This window comes from Poromitra crassiceps (genome assembly GCF_964638095.1).
Source record: "Poromitra crassiceps genome assembly, chromosome: 4".
Classification (NCBI taxonomy): Eukaryota; Metazoa; Chordata; class Actinopteri; order Beryciformes; family Melamphaidae; genus Poromitra; species Poromitra crassiceps.
Genome location: NC_139626.1, coordinates 10,242,844 through 10,261,510, shown reverse-complemented (window position 1 = coordinate 10,261,510; position 18,667 = coordinate 10,242,844). Strand labels below are relative to the sequence as shown.

The 18,667-nt window shown below is 43.6% G+C and overlaps 2 protein-coding genes across 2 annotated transcripts in view; both read right to left on the bottom strand.

Annotated features, from left to right (window-relative positions):
• Positions 1 to 12,743, bottom strand: part of ipmkb (inositol polyphosphate multikinase b) — a gene marked incomplete at its 5' end in the record, with an annotated part of 30,539 nt that extends 17,796 nt beyond the window's left edge. The window contains 2 exon segments of the mRNA XM_083635751.1: positions 2,536 to 2,621; positions 12,557 to 12,743. Of these exon segments, the coding sequence (XP_083491877.1) occupies positions 2,536 to 2,621; positions 12,557 to 12,743 (273 nt within the window).
• Positions 12,744 to 15,573: 2,830 nt separating this feature from the next.
• On the bottom strand, positions 15,574 to 16,610 carry LOC310775584 (protein farnesyltransferase/geranylgeranyltransferase type-1 subunit alpha-like; the record flags this gene model as incomplete). The annotated part of the gene is given in 2 exon segments (XM_083635750.1): positions 15,574 to 15,603; positions 15,606 to 16,610. Coding segments are annotated over 2 exon segments (1,035 nt in total).
• Between the last annotated feature and the right edge of the window lie 2,057 nt (positions 16,611 to 18,667).

Genomic DNA, 18,667 nt, shown 5'->3' with positions numbered 1-18,667 from the left:
TTGAGAACACTCCTACCTATGATAAATAGCTCCTCCCACAGTGTTCAGAGGTGATTGAGAACACTCCTACCTATGATAAATAGCTCCTCCCACAGTGTTCAGAGGTGATTGAGAACACTCCTACCTATGATAAATAGCTCCTCCCACAGCGTTCAGAGGTGATTGAGAACACTCCTACCTATGATAAATAGCTCCTCCCACAGCGTTCAGAGGTGATTGAGAACACTCCTACCTATGATAAATAGCTCCTCCCACAGCGTTCAGAGGTGATTAAGGACACTCCTACCTATGATAAATAGCTCCTCCCAGTGTTCAGAGGTGATTGAGAATACTCCTACCTATGATAAATAGCTCCTCCCACAGTGTTCAGAGGTGATTGAGAACACTCCTACCTATGATAAATAGCTCCTCCCACAGCGTTCAGAGGTGATTGAGAACACTCCTACCTATGATAAATAGCTCCTCCCACAGCGTTCAGAGGTGATTGAGAACACTCCTACCTATGATAAATAGCTCCTCCCACAGCGTTCAGAGGTGATTAAGGACACTCCTACCTATGATAAATAGCTCCTCCCACAGTGTTCAGAGGTGATTGAGAATACTCCTACCTATGATAAATAGCTCCTCCCACAGTGTTCAGAGGTGATTGAGAACACTCCTACCTATGATAAATAGCTCCTCCCACAGCGTTCAGAGGTGATTGAGAACACTCCTACCTATGATAAATAGCTCCTCCCACAGCATTCAGAGGTGATTGAGAACACTCCTACCTATGATAAATAGCTCCTCCCACAGTGTTCAGAGGTGATTGAGAACACTCCTACCTATGATAAATAGCTCCTCCCACAGTGTTCAGAGGTGATTGAGAACACTCCTACCTATGATAAATAGCTCCTCCCACAGCGTTCAGAGGTGATTGAGAACACTCCTACCTATGATAAATAGCTCCTCCCACAGTGTTCAGAGGTGATTGAGAACACTCCCACCTATGATAAATAGCTCCTCCCACAGTGTTCAGAGGTGATTGAGAACACTCCTACCTATGATAAATAGCTCCTCCCACAGTGTTCAGAGGTGATTGAGAACACTCCTACCTATGATAAATAGCTCCTCCCAGTGTTCAGAGGTGATTGAGAACACTCCTACCTATGATAAATAGCTCCTCCCACAGCGTTCAGAGGTGACTGAGAACACTCCTACCTATGATAAATAGCTCCTCCCACAGTGTTCAGAGGTGATTGAGAACACTCCTACCTATGATAGAACACACACGTGTCCTTTTCCTTATCCTAGATCATGGATGGACAACTTTAATGATAGAGAGGGCCACAATAAAATGTCCTCGCTATCAGAGGGCCAGATTGTGACCGTGCACTTCCACCAGTAGCCTACTACTGTAACCCAATTATAGCTACTAATTTGATGAAAAGGACCAAATATATCCTGGTAATCAAAGTTTATTATCCAAACAGTTATATTTTTAATATTCAAATGCAGTTAGTAATACTTCTATTCATTTAATGAACTTAATGTGGGGGGAGTGATATACCAATATTTCAGTGCAACTGAGTCTCAAAAATCATTATTCAATAATGGTACAAAAGTTAACACAGAAGGTGCAACAACTAATATTAATGTTTGTAATACATTTCTACTCTGCCCTCCTATTGCAGGACATTTTTCAAATAAGCATATCACTTACTTTTCTGTACAGGGGAGATTCGTGGGTACGCTGGGTACCCATATAATCCATTCTCAGTCAGATATCTTGAGGTGAGAGGTCAAGGGACCCTAACCTAAATACCGCTATTTGGAGCGCTGTTTACCCCCTTCCCAACAAGCGAGATGAGATGGTTGGTAGCAATGGATGCCGTAGGTCTGCTAGTTTCAGATGATGCCAGGAACTTTGCTCTAGCTTTAAAACTAAGCTACAGCAATTTGACAGACGGTACACCATCACCCAAATGTGTCATATTAATCACATTAGCAATGTTTCATGTGCAATGTGCATCCGATATAGTTTTGTTACAATAGCGTTAGCTCAAAGGCTAACGTTAAACAGTATGGGGATGGACAATGCTAACACCATTAGCGCCATGTTCTGGGATGTACAGTCAAATTAAAATTAAAACAGATTTTTGCAGATATTGCCTGTTGAGCTGGTTTGTTCTTAATACCCTGAAGAAGACTTTTGTCGTTGGTATTTGGGGGGGTGGGTGCATCGTGGCTACAAGTGTGTGGCCTCCGTTTTTCATAACACTGCTGTGAAAGCATAGCCACGTGTATGTGTGTATTGCACTTTGTGTTGTAAGTGCTGTCTGACAAGTCTATGTCGCGCACACACACACACACACACACACACACACACACACACACACACACACACACACACACACACAATGTGCCATATTTAACCAATGTATTTAACTGACAAGTGCTGTAAATATCGGTTTGTGTATGAGCATGTTGTGTGTGTATGTGGGTGTGTGTGTGTGCGCGCACGCGTACGCGCGCGTGTGTGTCCACGTGTGTTACCATGCTATAAAACTGCATCTCTCGTGGACCTCTTGGTGGAGGCTGTAGCTGCTTCAGAACTGTTCCATCTGGGTGCTGCAAAATACCTGCAACAAATACAAAAAGGAAAGGAAACTAAATGAAGTGGGGGGGGATAACTTCTCTGAGTTTACCAGATGAAGTACACAACATTATAGTTTACCAGATGAAGTACACAACATTATAGTTTACCAGATGAAGTACACAACATTATAGTTTACCAGATGAAGTACACAACATTATAGTTTACCAGATGAAGTACACAACATTATAGTTTACCAGATGAAGTACACAACATTATAGGAGCAATCAGCGTGACATCTGATCACCACAAGAAAAAAGTACTGCAGCAGAAACCATTATGAAATAAAGCTGAAAAGCTGTGCCAAACAAACGTTAATATTATATTATAATAACGTTCTATTTTGACATTTGTGAGAGCAGAAGTAGCTAAAGGCTTTGATGCATAATATATGTATAACACATATATAATTTATATATATATATATATATATATATATATATATATATATATATATATATATATATATATATATATATATATATATATATATATATATATGTATAACACATATAGTGTTAAAGTTGTGTGAACTGTTTTGCGGTTTTAAAATGTGTGACTTTAGTAAAAGGTACAGCCTCCTAGAGTGAGTTCCTGGCTCCATAGGGTCCCTTTATAAAGATTGAAAAAAGTATCAAGCAAACTGTACAAAAGATACATTAAAGCTGAGTTAATGTGATAGAGTCCTAACTAAGGTATGTTCACAACCTATTGAACAAGTCTAACAATAAAAAATAAAGCAATTCATTGGGAATGCTCATGTATTCTACATTTCTACATGGCTGAAAAGATAATTTTTCTGTCTTGGACGGACAATGAAGTTCTATTCTAGCCTAATTCTATTTGACCGTTTAACACTTCCAACAGTAACACCGCTTAGCCTAATGTTTAACATGAAGCCATAAACTCTCTGTCATTCATCAAACACACATAGAGCTTAACCAGCTGGCATAAAGACAGAATCAGAAGAAGGGAGATGAAGAGAGAGAGAGAGAGACAGAGAGAGAGAGACAGAAACACAACGAGAGAGAGACAGAGAGAGAGATAGAAACCGAATGAGAGAGAGAGAAACAGAGAGAGGGAGACAGAAACTGAACGAGAGAGCGAAACAGAAACAGAGAGAGAGCAATAGTGAGAGAAAGACAGAGAGAGGGAGACAGAAACAGAGAGAGAGCGATAGTGAGAGGGAGAGAGCGAGAGAAAGAGACAGTAAAAGAGGGAGGCAGAAACAGGGGGAGAGAGACAGGGAAACGTGCGATGGACTTTGAGCTTGATCTAGGTAGGGCAGTGACATACCATAGGTCTTCATAAGCGCTCAATAAGAAACTTGACTCTGCCTTTATTGCCCCTCACTCGTGAGACCTGATCACAGAAGTAGACAGGATAGACTGGACACTCCTGTTCTGTTTAACACTACTGACTTAGCAGGCCCGGTTCTATGGGGGTGCAAGAGAGCGCATTGCACCCTCAAGTTTAATATTCTGCACCCTCAGTTGAAATTTGAATCATATGTTTATTTATTTGCGGTCTTTCAGAGGCTGTAGCGGGCTCATCTTTACAGCTAGAGTGACAAATGAGGACCACAATGGAAACAAGTCGTGAACTTTATTGTGTTTTATTCCTCGACAGTTTTAATAGCGGTGTCTGGATTTAATCTGTTCATTTGTATTTTTAACAAATGTCTCGATGAATTCATTCCTCCTGACCAACACAACGTGTGTGTGTTGAATTGAACTAGCTGGCTGAAAACGGGCAGAATTACTGGCGGCTAACGTTAGCTTCGTGTGGGCTCAGTTCGGAACCTGTTAAGGAGAGATTAGAAACACAGCAGCAGGCGGTCTACGTAATGGAGCGTCTTCATGGAAACAGGCAGGTTGAATTCACAGTTGAAGACGTATAACACTGCTCTCACATTGGGTTGAAAAACAGGAAAGAACGTGAAGTTTCTTCTTTGTCTCAACATTTTCACAACACAACCGACTTCTGCTTTCATCGAGGGCGAGAGAGATAGACGGAGGAGTCTAGCCGGTGCGTGTCCGGCCGCATTTGATTGACAGGTGATTAGGGCATGCAACCAACAGCTGAATAGGCTATCGTGTATGTGAGTGTGTGTGTGTGTGTGTGCGTGCGTGCGTCTGCGTTCGTGCACAAGGTTTTGGAGAGAGAGAGAGAGAGAGGGAGAGAGAGGAGAGGGGGTAGAAAGACGATACCAGCATGGTTATGGCTCTTTACATGTGATCAAAGTTTTTCAGTGAATAATAGTTGATTGATCTCACTGAATAATCTGCTGTTCTGCAATTTTAGCAGCAGAATTTGATGTCCTGGCATTTGTATTTTAATGGGACATCGGTGCGTAATGATGACGTATCCGAGGATTCCCCCTGCACTGCACTGCACTGCACTGTGCAGCGCGGAGAATAATGGTGCGCTCAAGCGTAGCGGGGTATTTTTGCGCTAAAACCTGCTTTTCAGAAGTCTTAGCACAAAGAGTTGAGCGCATAGGGACGATAGCAAACGTGAAGATTGAGCACAGCCACGCCTGGTTTAGCATATGGCACACCCACAGCTGCGCCGAGGCGGAAAAACTGGTGCAAAAGTGGCAAGAAAACAGTGACATGGCCTGTGCTCATGTTTGCTTTTTAACCTGTTCATTAGAGGACAAAGCCTCTAATTAATTAGATTAATTTTTTTAATCGAGTCCCACCGCTAATATATATATATATATATATATATATATATGCCAGTCATCAACCTCCAACGTGATGGATATGGATATGGTGATTGCATTATAGTATTGATCAATAAAATACTACACTGGTTTGTGGGAAACCCCTAAACTCAAATTATTCTGAGACATTTTTATTCGACTCGATTATTCTATTACAATCATTCTCTTACAATCTAAAAGCCTACATGATGGATCAAATAAAAATAAAATGCCAGCTTGTTTGGAATAGACAGAAGAAGTGAATAGTTAGCATTCAGTGATAGCTAGTAGCAACCATGGCTGAACAGAGAAAGAAAGGGGCAACTCAAACTGCATCAACAGAAAATCCATCACATTTGGTATTATTCAAAGACTCATAAATGTAGGATACATTCAACTAAATGTAAATTCAACTAGTTTCATCTTGTGAGCCTGCCTCCTCATGAACTAACCACTTCATACCTGATGTCAGAAGAAGCCATCAGTCAAATGCTTGTGAGCCCTTTTGGGCCTTGGGCAGGTAACTGTGCAATCTGTGCATTCCAACCAAAGACTCCACTAACTACACAAGATGATCCCCGTGGCTAACACATGTGACTGTAACACCAGGTGATCTCTGTGACTAACACATGTGACTGTAACACCAGGTGATCTCTGTGGCTAACACATGTGACTGTAACACCAGGTGATCTCTGTGACTAACACATGTGACTGTAACACCAGGTGATCTCTGTGACTAACACGTGTGACTGTAACACCAGGTGATCTCTGTGGCTAACACATGTGACTGTAACACCAGGTGATTTCTGTGACTAACACACTAACTACACCAGGTGATCTCCATGACTCCACTAACTACACCAGGTGATCTCCATGACTCCACTAACTACACCAGGTGATCTCTGTGACTAACACATGTGACTGTAACACCAGGTGATCTCTGTGACTAACACACTAACTACACCAGGTGATCTCTGTGACTAACACACTAACTACACCAGGTGATCTCTGTGACTCCACTAACTACACCAGGTGATCTCTGTGACTAACACACTAACTACACCAGGTGATCTTTGTGACTAACACACTAACTACACCAGGTGATCTCTGTGACTAACACACTAACTACACCAGGTGATCTCTGTGACTAACACACTAACTACTACACCAGGTGATCTCTGTGACTAACACACTAACTACACCAGGTGATCTCTGTGACTAACACACTAACTACACCAGGTGATCTCTGTGACTAACACTAACTACACCAGGTGATCTTTGTGACTAACACACTAACTACACCAGGTGATCTTTGTGACTAACACACTAACTACACCAGGTGATCTCTGTGACTCCACTAACTACACCAGGTGATCTCTGTGACTAACACACTAACTACACCAGGTGATCTTTGTGACTAACACACTAACTACACCAGGTGATCTCTGTGACTAACACACTAACTACACCAGGTGATCTCTGTGACTAACACACTAACTACTACACCAGGTGATCTCTGTGACTAACACACTAACTACACCAGGTGATCTCTGTGACTAACACACTAACTACACCAGGTGATCTCTGTGACTCCACTAACTACACCAGGTGATCTCTGTGACTAACACACTAACTACACCAGGTGATCTCTGTGACTAACACACTAACTACACCAGGTGATCTCTGTGACTCCACTAACTACACCAGGTGATCTCTGTGACTAACACACTAACTACACCAGGTGATCTTTGTGACTAACACACTAACTACACCAGGTGATCTCTGTGACTAACACACTAACTACACCAGGTGATCTCTGTGACTAACACACTAACTACTACACCAGGTGATCTCTGTGACTAACACACTAACTACACCAGGTGATCTCTGTGACTAACACACTAACTACACCAGGTGATCTTTGTGACTAACACACTAACTACACCAGGTGATCTTTGTGACTAACACACTAACTACACCAGGTGATCTCTGTGACTCCACTAACTACACCAGGTGAGCTCCATGACTCCACTAACTACACCAGGTGATCTCCGTGACTCCCCTAACTACACCAGGTGATCTCCGTCACTCCACTAACTACACCAGGTGATCTTCGTGACTCCACTAACTACACCAGGTGATCTCCATGACTCCCCTAACTACACCAGGTGATCTCCGTGACTCCACTAACTACACCAGGTGATCTCCATGACTCCCCTAACTACACCAGGTGATCTCTGTGACTCCACTAACTACACCAGGTCAGGTGATCTCCATGACTCCCCTAAATACACCAGGAGATCTCCGTGACTCCAGTAACTACACCAGGTGATCTCCATGACTCCCCTAACTACACCAGGTGATCTCCGTGACTCCACTAACTACACCAGGTGATCTCCATGACTCCCCTAACTACACCAGGTGATCTCCGTGACTCCACTAACTACACCAGGTGATCTCCATGACTCCCCTAACTACACCAGGTGATCTCCGTGACTCCACTAACTACACCAGGTGATCTCCATGACTCCCCTAACTACACCAGGTGATCTCCGTGACTCCACTAACTACACCAGGTCAGGTGATCTCCATGACTCCCCTAAATACACCAGGTGATCTCCATGACTCCCCTAACTACACCAGGTGATCTCCATGACTCCCCTAACTACACCAGGTGATCTCCGTGACTCCCCTAACTACACCAGGTGATCTCAGTGACTCCACTAACTACACCAGGTGATCTCCATGACTCCCCTAACTACACCAGGTGATCTCCATGACTCCCCTAACTACACCAGGTGATCTCAATGACTCCCCTAAATACACCAGGTGATCTCCGTGACTCTACTAACTACACCAGGTGATCTCCGTGACTCTACTAACTACACCAGGTGATCTCCGTGACTCCACTAACTACACCAGGTGATCTCCGTGACTCCCCTAACTACACCAGGTGATCTCTGTGACTAACACACTAACTACACCAGGTGATCTCTGTGATTAACACACATGACTGGAACCCCAAATTAAGCGCTGGGAGGGGGACATGGCAGTGACGTTATCAGGCATTACAAGCTAAACTGGATTCCGGTATTTGCTCAACAGCCAGCATTGACTGTAGGAACTTGCAGAAGGAGATGCCTAGCTGGATCTCAATACTGTGTCACAGCTAAATGATCTGCCTGTTCACTTGACTGGACGTGGTGGATGGAAGGTTTCTTATCAGGTTTATTCTCTCTTACAATGAGATATATGAAACTTCCAAAATATTACCTTCACCTTGTTAAATATGAACTGTACTGTAATCTAATCTTATTTCTACTTTATTTGAAAGTAGACGCCGGCGCAGACAGAGAAAAGACACAATAATAATGTTATTTTTTTTAATTCTCAAAAAAATCTTAAAATGTCTGAAGAATCAGAGTGTTTCTTCTGCTTTATGACAGAAAGCAAGAAACCCTGTTATGCACATAAAGTGCATGGCGCTTTGTGCATAACACAGGGAAACTGAGGTAAGAGCATGTGAGTTGGAGTCCTGCACACATCACAACAATCCTCTCGTCTTATCTCTCTCAAGCCAGGCTACTTCAGTAGATCACAACGCCAGTCTTTGAAGCAGCATGCACAAACTATATGATTATGACATGAAGGTCCAAGAGCATCACTTTGTGCCAGGAGTGGACCACAGACAGCAGGGCAAAAGAAAAGAACAATCAACTCATTTAGCTTCTTAGGCCATTAAGTCATTGTGCTATTTGTTCATATGTGTGTAATAAGTAAGGTATTAATGCACTGTGACACCTGTAAATGCCAGTCTTAGTCCTCTAACAAGAGACACTGTGTGGGAGGGTTGTTAACAGTGAGAAGAACCAGGTGAGATCGGGAATATAATCTGAACCAACTATAGGAGATGACTCGAAAATGTATGGCTTATTGGTATAAGGAGACACATGTTGACATCTGATAAGCCAGCAGCAGTTGCTCATGCTTGGAAAGACTAGAGCAGGGGTGCCCAATAGGTACTGTAGATTGTAATCGACCAGTAGATCTCAGGCCAAAGAAATCCAAAATTTATTATTTTTTATGCATAAACTAAATCCCATGTATAGCTAACTCAGTATAGTATTTAACATACATAACATTATTAACATATGTTAAATAAATAATATAATACTGTTAAAATGTGCTAAATATGTACTTGGGGGGGGGGGGGACAAGGAGAAAGAAGTAGCTCGCAACTAGTTGTATTCTTTCTAAGTAGCGCTCATCCTAAAAAAAGTTTGTGCAGCCCTGGCCTAGCACAACAAACCACAGTCTGGACTGATGACTGTTTCGTGATGTGTTCCTAACAGGGAACACCAGAGAAGATTTCCACCACGTATAACAGCACAGCACGGCTCTACTCTTACTTGGCCTTACTCATCTCGATTCCACCGCAAGTTTACTTGCCTCCGCCCACAACTGGTTGTCATAGCGACCGCATATCTGCCCTCCACCCATATATCTTCCCTTCGCCCTCCATTTGTATAACGTTAGATGAACATGGACATTTGAACAAACTGTAGATGGAAAATGGATGGCGGGTGAAATCCCCTGGATATCAATTTGTTGTTATTTACTGTACATGGATGTGCTGCACGGGGGACGGGTGGTTACTACGCTACGGGGAGAAGAGGAGCCACAGGCCCGGCCACTCACATCAGGAAAGGCCGCGGCTCCGCTAAACCCCCGCCTCCGGCCTAGCGGAGCCGACGTAGCACACAACTACAAGGGGTTCCAGAGCCCCAGACTTTTCTCTCTCAAAACAATTGAAAACCACCGTCTTGTTAAGGCCGAGCAAGGAGATCGATTTTATTTCACCAGAGCCGAAGGCAGGAACACAAAAGACTGATGGAAATAACAGAAGAGAAGGTAAGTGCCGCTAAAGTGGTATCCAGCATTGACAGTAGACACAGTAAACACCATTCTGCCTGAACAATCAGTCGTCTGCAGTGTTTTCACGTCACCGTATGGTACCGGGTCCACAGGGCTGGAACCTCAACAAAGCAGGGACTATAAAAGCAGCACGACTCAACCCGGGCTGTCCCGGTTTTTGACCGGTGGAATGAGACAAAAAAGCGAGTTGAGCTGGGCTAACACCAGCGGTGGAAATGGGCCATAAGGTCACTTTAGCAGGGTAAAGAGTGCAGACAAGTCCATCGTGCAGTTAGGACAGACAGTTAGGGACTGGAATTAGATTAGATTTGAATAGCCCAAACAGAAGAAAGAGCTCTCCCAAAAAGAGCTGTGTGGATGGACAGGTTTGGCCTGCTGGCCACACCCTGGCCTGCCTGGATGACTGCAGTCTGCAGGCCTCTGATCTGAGAGCATCTCCACACTAAGTGCATCTTTATTCCATTGCAAATGCATGGAGTGAAGATGAGCTCTTCTGTCCCAAAACATGGAGATGTAAGTTGCAGGATTTCAGTAAGATAACTGACTGAACCAGCAGCTGACAGACTGTGATGACGGGGCCAAACCTGACACAAGTAACTAAATGAATTATCATCTCAACACCTCACCTGACACAAGTGATTGAATTATCATCTCAACACCTCACCTGATAATGGACAATGGAGTCTTTGATAACATCAGGTGTCCTGCGTGTACTGTAGGAGTGTGAGTGTATATGCGAGTGTGTCTGTATGTCACTGAGAGAAAATATCAGGAGAGAGAAACATCATATATACTATCAGTGGTTTTCAATGACTTTCCCATGGTATCCGAAGCCTTTTCTCCCGTTGTTTTTGCATGGCTAGGTTAGCAACGCGAGAAAAGCTTAGCATGTTTAATTCAGAGTGAATAAGTGTGAGAGAGAGTCAGACACAGAGCTGATTCATTTCCACACAGGTGCATAAATCATAGCCCTGACATGTAAATGGTAAACGGCCTGCATTTATATAGCACCTTTATCCTTACAATCCTTACAATGAGTACCGTTAGGTACATTCACCCATTCACACAGACATTCATACAGCGATGGCGGTAAGCTGCCACGCAGGGTGCTGGGCTGCTGGCACAGCCATCAGGAGCAATTTGGGATTCAGTATCTTTTTTTTTATTCCCGCATGTTTTCTTTTAGCAGGGGGTTCCTATCTGGAGGAAGCCCCAGGGGAGCATGGGGAGAACATGCCAACTCCACACAGAAAGGCCCTTTTTGACGACCCCACCTGGGCCGTGGGCACTGAGGGCACACCCTCAGCGCCGACGGCGTCCCAGGCGGGAATCGAACCCAGGACCTTCTTGCTGTGAGGCGGCGGCGCTACCACTGCGCCACCGTGGCCCCCCTTTCCGTATCTTGCCCAAGGACACTTCGACATGGAGGAGTCGACTGGAGGAGCCGGGGATCAAACCACCGACCTCTTTTATCCAAAGAGATTAGTGGATGACCCGCTCTACCTCCTGAGCTAGCAAAACCACGTCATGCAAAACTCTATTCAAAAATCTGTCAGTTAAATGTTGCCTCGCTTACGTATCAATAGAGCTAGCCCCTTTCAGGATGTGTGTCATGTAACTGAAGGAATCAGCTACCCTCCACAGTCCCTTCCCCAAACATTAAGTGAGGGCCCGGAGAAAAGTCACAAGCAGCGGGACATGCCGATCCACTCGTCGTACAAGTGTCGCAGAGACATTCCAAAGCCACCTACAGTATCAAAGCAGAAGACTCCATTGATTAGATCTGCTGGGATTTGAAAGCTCGATGCTGCTAATAAGTACCTCTTTTTATCCCAATTCTGTGCCAGCGATATGTCGGATGCGCGCAGCCATCACAGCGCTCCACAGTGACATTCTGGTCGGAAGCTATAGCCTATTGCAACAACAAACAAGGTAGAACCAACAGTCTTTTGCAGCTTTCGTATTTCATGCGTTGAAAATAGTTTGAAACACCTCAAACACTATTAAATAGAAACCTCAGCGCATCTTGTGTTTGTTGAATTTACCATTTGATCCTCATGATTCATAATATGCCTTAAATTGTGTATATGCCTTAAATTGTGTATATGTCGCTGCTTGTCTTTAAAGTAAGACTACATGAATTGCCAGATTTTTTAATTAAGATTTGGCATGCCATGGACGTATTGTGACTACTACTACATACAACTCTTAAATCATATTTGAAGCTTGCAATCATTGACCCTATAGAGAGGCATTGGTCTCTTGACAGGTTAACTTACCCACTTTATCCACCCCGTACTTGTGACCGGCCACCTGGTGTGACAGCGGGACGCAGCCGTTCAGGTGAGCCGGGGCTTGGGGCCCCAGAGGCCGCTGTCCTGTCTTGTCTTTCCCAGGGGGTCTGACCCCAACAGCAGAGGGGCTGGGGCTCAATTCCAGTCTGCCCAGGGCTAGAGAAGACTCCATCATCACTTGATGCTGAGTTGTTGACATTAAATAAAATAAAAACAAAATAAAAAAAGTATTTTGTCCAAGACAAAAAATACAAAAATAAAAGTCAAGGATGTGACTTTATCGGTTCACATATTGATTTCACGTAATCAGAGAATATAGCACCTCAGCCTCACACAATTTTGAGAAATGCATGAGTCGTGAGGTTGAGAAGCCTTCGTGGAAATGGTCCGATGCAGAGCCAACCCAGCAGCTTTGGTGGTTTTGGGTGTTGCCGAGCACCGACCGCAGCGACAACACCACGGAGGGAGAGCCAACACTGCCGTAAGCTCCGGCGTGTCTGTCCGATGGTGAAGCACAGCTCCCGGAGCACACCCGATTCAATGATTTTCATATCTTTAACAGCAGCAAATACATCCTGGCCACATCCCACTTCCTACCAGCGTCAAGTCAGCTGGAATAACAACGCAAGATTTCCGACCACAGATTCCAAAATAAAACACCGGTGTCGTTTTACAGTGGCGCAAACCAGCAAACTGAACACAAACACAGATACATCCGTAATCAGTGAAAACACGGTTGTTGTTTGCCTCCCAAAGGTTGTTGCTCTGCACCCCACAAAACGAATCCCACTTCAAAAGATAAATATTCTGCTCATTTATTGCGAAGGACATATATCTTGCTTCCGGTGTTGTCCGGGCTAAATTCAGTCACCTTGCCGCAGCTCCACTTCCTCGCTTGGAGAGACGTAAACACTCTTCTGTCTGTCGTTAGCAATGGGGGTAACGACACGGAAGAGGTCCTCAGTCAGAAGCAGGTGGGATGACAAGGAGAAAAGTATCTTCCGCAAATGCACAAAGAGGCTATTTAGTCCCAGTTTCAATAGCTAGCTCGATATTGTACATTATAAACACACAAGCCAATTTCTTTCATCACACGTCCCCCAATACTAGGGCAGTCGACATCACACCTGCCGTGCAAACGCCTTCGACACGAAAGGGTATTCGTCGAAAACACACACGAAAACGTCGCATTATCCTATTAGAATCCATGATATTGGGTGAGGTTTGTAGATTACTCGCCAGCGATAGATATTCCGGTCAGTGTGTAGGCAGCTATCTACGAAACGAACAGCACCGACAGCACCTAGCCGCCTACTCTTTTGCGACACTTGCCATCACTGCTGCAAACGTTTTGATACCTTTGCGGCAGCTTCGGTGCCGTAGATTTGCATCACTGTAATCACAAACCCCTCTTGCGCTCCTATCAGTAGTGTCGTCGTGACTAAAAGTGTGTGACGTGTGTGTGTGTGTGTGTGTGTGTGTGTGTGTGTGTGTGTGTGTGTGTGTGTGTGTGTGTGTGTGTGTGTGTGTGTGAAACAAATCTTGTCAAGTAGTAACTCGTGGGCAACACAACAATGTGTGTTCAACTTATCTTATTAACTATTAACTGATCTATTAATTAACTATCAATGGTTCAACAGCAATGGGTTTATTGCCAATAGATTGTTTGACTTTGAGGCTTGGGCTTGGTCGATCGATGCGCTTGTTGCTGCAGGTTCAGGCTTTATGAGTTGTTCAATTTATAACCTTACCTCAGCAGTGAAGGATTTATGGCCTCACTGATGTGATGTCACAATGTCTATGACATCATCATTCTGTATCATCATCACTGATTTATTTTTTCAGACATGTGTACGCAGCCTTATACTGTAGCCTATCAGTATTCAGGTTTCAACTAAGAAAAATGTAATTAGGCCTACTGTATCCTGACTATTGGAATATTATAATATAGTGCATGCAAACACACATCACAGCTGGCGGGGCTGAAACTCAGAATAAGTTTCAGGTTAAAAAAATGACTGAGAATATGCACTTGTATGGTAATAATTCTAAAAGTACTAATCAATAGAAATAATGGTGAATTCTGTAGCCCAGTGGTTCTCAAATGGGGGTCCGGGGACCCCCAGAGGTCCTTGAGGGGGTTCCAGGGGGTCCCCAGCCAAAAGGGGGGCAATTTTTTATTTTAGCTATAATTCCATTCATATGTACCACAATGACTATTTTGGTCATGGATTTTATACACTTTCTGTAATAAAACATCTAGAACTCAATCTTATTATCAGGGGACCATGGGACAAAATCCTATCAAATGGGGGTCCGTGGTCTAATTTTTGTCAGTTTAGGGGTCCTTCATGTGAAAAAATTTGAGAACCACTGCGCCTATGAAACTGAATACAGTACCTATAGTTATCTGGGTCCATCCATATGGCTCCTTGACTTCTTTGATAGACACCTATATACAACCTGATTGTATCCATTCAGACTGCTACATATATACTTTAAAAGTGTCAGCTGTTGGCTTTGGCAGTATCTATTTTTTCATACCTTCATACTGTTCCTGACATTGAATGATGGACGGTATTAGTTTCATTATACAACAGTTCCTGTTGTATGAATTAATATCCATCAATAAAAAAAAGTTGCAACTTCTGTTTCAGAAAACTTTATTCACATTCCCAATGTTGTTCACAAAATGTCCTCAATGGAGAATGACAATTAAACAAATGGAATGGACACCCTATATGGGCAAGCTTGTAACATGTTCATTTTAAAGTGGTCTCAAACAATATAAAAAAAGTAGTGTACAAATGGCAAATACATACAAATAAAACTGATTTAGGCTAAGCCCAGCACAGATCCTGTGTTATTGGTTATTTTGAGAAATGTCAGTACTGCACCTCACAGTAATTCAGTCAGATCGAGCTGCATAAGCTGGCTCTGCTGAGAGTAATGACGACGTGGGACAACAGTTGGAGTGGAAACAGTGTTTTCCTCCTGGACACCTAGCTGAGCTCCTGCTGCCCAGATGCTATAGGGCTGAAGGTTCAGAGGTGGAGCTGGGTCCGTATTTGCTCTCTAACGAGCGTCCCAGAAACAGCCAATACTCCTTCCGGATGGTGTCCTCGTGGGCCAGGAGTTCACAAACCTCTAGAGCCCTGCTTAAAGTTTCCTTTTGATTGTTGTTCTCCAAGGCATCCTCATAGCAGTCGACCAGGAAGGCTAAAAGGTAAAGTGAGCAGTGTGTCTCCTTTAGCACCAGCAGCTGATCCACTAGCCCTGGGTGAGACCACATGCCTCGATCTTGCAGAATGCCTTTCAAATAGTTCCATGCGCTTTCATTGTGGGGAGCCTTCTTGATCTGGTTCAGACAATACTGAACCTCTCGGTCCAGTATGGCTGCACTGGAGAAGCCTGAAGTGTGGGAAATGACGAAATGCCTCTGATTCCACACAGAGTTATTCCTCACGTCTTCTTCCAAAAGCTTCTCCACATACTCCAGCTCCTTGTCCCAGAGTTTGTACACCTGGATGACCCACTGTCTGTGGTGCCAGGCTTGGTCGTTCTTTGCATTTTGACTGAGAATGTCTGCGATGAACTGGAGCTCCTCTGTGGGATCGTTCAGCCACTCCACCACCATGCGTCTGTGATGCCAGACTTGGTAGCTTTTGGGTTGCTGCTCAATGATGGCAGTAATGTAGCTCATCTCCTCCCTCAGGTCCTTCTCTAAGGCTCTCAGCAACACTCGCCTGTAGTGCCATACTGTGTAATTTGTAGCATTTAGCTCAATGGCATCAGCTGTCAAGGTGAAAGCCCGATCGCTTTTTTCATCATTCTTCAGCAACGCACGGAAATAGTCATAAACATCTGAGAACTTGTCAGAGTAGGAGATCTTCACCACAGGATTTGGCCCTTCATCTTGAGGAACAGGCTCCAAGTCTGCCCACTGTTTCCTGTCTCTGTAAAAAACATATCGACTTTGATCTCCACCATAATCAATATGTGGGTCTCCTTTCACCTCCACATTTGAAGTTTCTGACATCGCTCATCATTTTGTAATGTGTGCAGTCCTACTTAAAGCCTCTTCAGGGAAGGCTTTATAGTATCATTGATGATGTCACAATGTCATCAATGCTCAATGCCCATCCCATGTGCAGATCTGAAACTGCATCAGTGATGTCATCAATGATGTCACTTGAGCAGTTGTGACGTCAGCGGTGAGGGTGACATCATTGGCGACCTGTCCTCTTTCTTTCATGGGGAGATTGCTCAAGTAACATCACTGATGACATCATCACAGATGACATCACAATTGCTTGAGCAACATCACTGGTGACATCACAATTACTCGAGTGTGAACCTACATTATACGCCCCCACACATCCTGATATCATTGACATACTATATGACTTGAGACTTGATTTGAGAATCAAGACTTGAGACTGACTTGGTGTCCCCTCGTCAAGCACCGTTGTCTAGCAATCTGTCATATAAAGCCTCTTCTACCATAATCGGAAACAAGTCCATGTCCCTAATTGCAGCGACAATTACGGTTATCTGTCGGTAAGATCGAGCGATTGCCCAAATTGGGCTATATTCACATAAACACAAATGCTTGGATTGGTAAACAAATGACAGCCATGTTTACAGTGAAGTGAAGCTGTAGTTCCTGCAGGATGTGATCGTGTCAACAAAATGGCGGTGTTTATGGTGTGAGCGACTCCACTCCGAGATCCAAGATGTAAAACAAAGAGAACACCTGCACTCTGAGATCCAACGTCTTCTCGACTTCTGTTCTGAGCAACTCTGGCAGGCACCCAATACTGTTTGCTGCTATTTCTCTCTCTCGTCCAATCAATCCCTTCCAGCCGCTGTGTCGTGGATGTGGATACTTTCTGTTGTTGTTGATTGTCCAATAATAGCATGCAAACAACATAAAGGCAATGTCAGCATTAAGCCTCGGATAACAAAGGGCTTACAAAATGCATGTAAAAAGAAGAACAAACTATATTCACCTTATGTTCCAACACGGGGGTCAGCCAGTTACTTCCTGTTGTGTTGACACTTCCTGTGACAGTACAGTACTAGTGAGCAGGTAAAACAGACGGTGTTTTGAACAGGAAGTCATAAGACAACTGGGTCAAGTGGGCGGGGCTACATAAGGTGAATAGACTTAATCAAATGTATAACAAAAACATTACTGTACCTGTTGCTCCTACCTCATGTAACAAATTCACCCCCGACACACACACACACACACACACACACACACACACACACACACACACACACACACACACACACACACACACACACACACACACACACACACTCTCTCTCTCTTTCTCTCTCTCACACACACACACACACACACACACACACACTCTCTCTCTCTCTCTCTCTCTCTCTGTCTCTCTCTCTCTCACACTCACACTACCCTAAGGCGTAACATGTTAACTGTGCAATAAGCGTGTAATAACTATCTCAATAACTGTGCAATTACTGTACCAAAGTATTGCTTATATAGATCTATAAACAACTGTGCAATATCTAACCTATATAGCCTGTTTACAATCCAGCGTTGTTTACATATACTTACATAGATATTACTTCTCCTATATACATATTTATAATGGTCACCTTACTACATCATACTTATTGTATTGTATATCATGTAAATAGCAGCCAGCTTAGTACTTTATGCACTTTTGATTGATGTCCTTGTCTGTTGTCTTAGCTTGTTTTGCCTGATCTTTTTCCCTTGTAAGTACATTGAGAGCACCGTATACCAGAGTCACATTCCTTGTATGTCTACATACTTGTAAGTAGCCTACATTGAGAGCACCGTATACCAGAGTCACACTCCTTGTCTGTATGTCTACATACTTGGCCAATAAAGCTGATTCTGATTCTGATTCTGAGCTGAAAAGCAATACAAGGTTTACAAAAATAAGTTGACTGTTATAATGAGACAAGCAAAGAAAGAATATTATAATAAAATGTTGAAAGAAAATAAAAACAATATCAAAGGTACATGGAAAGTTTTAAACAAGGTAATAGGTAATAATAAGTCTGTGAGCAGATCCACAGATCAAAAGA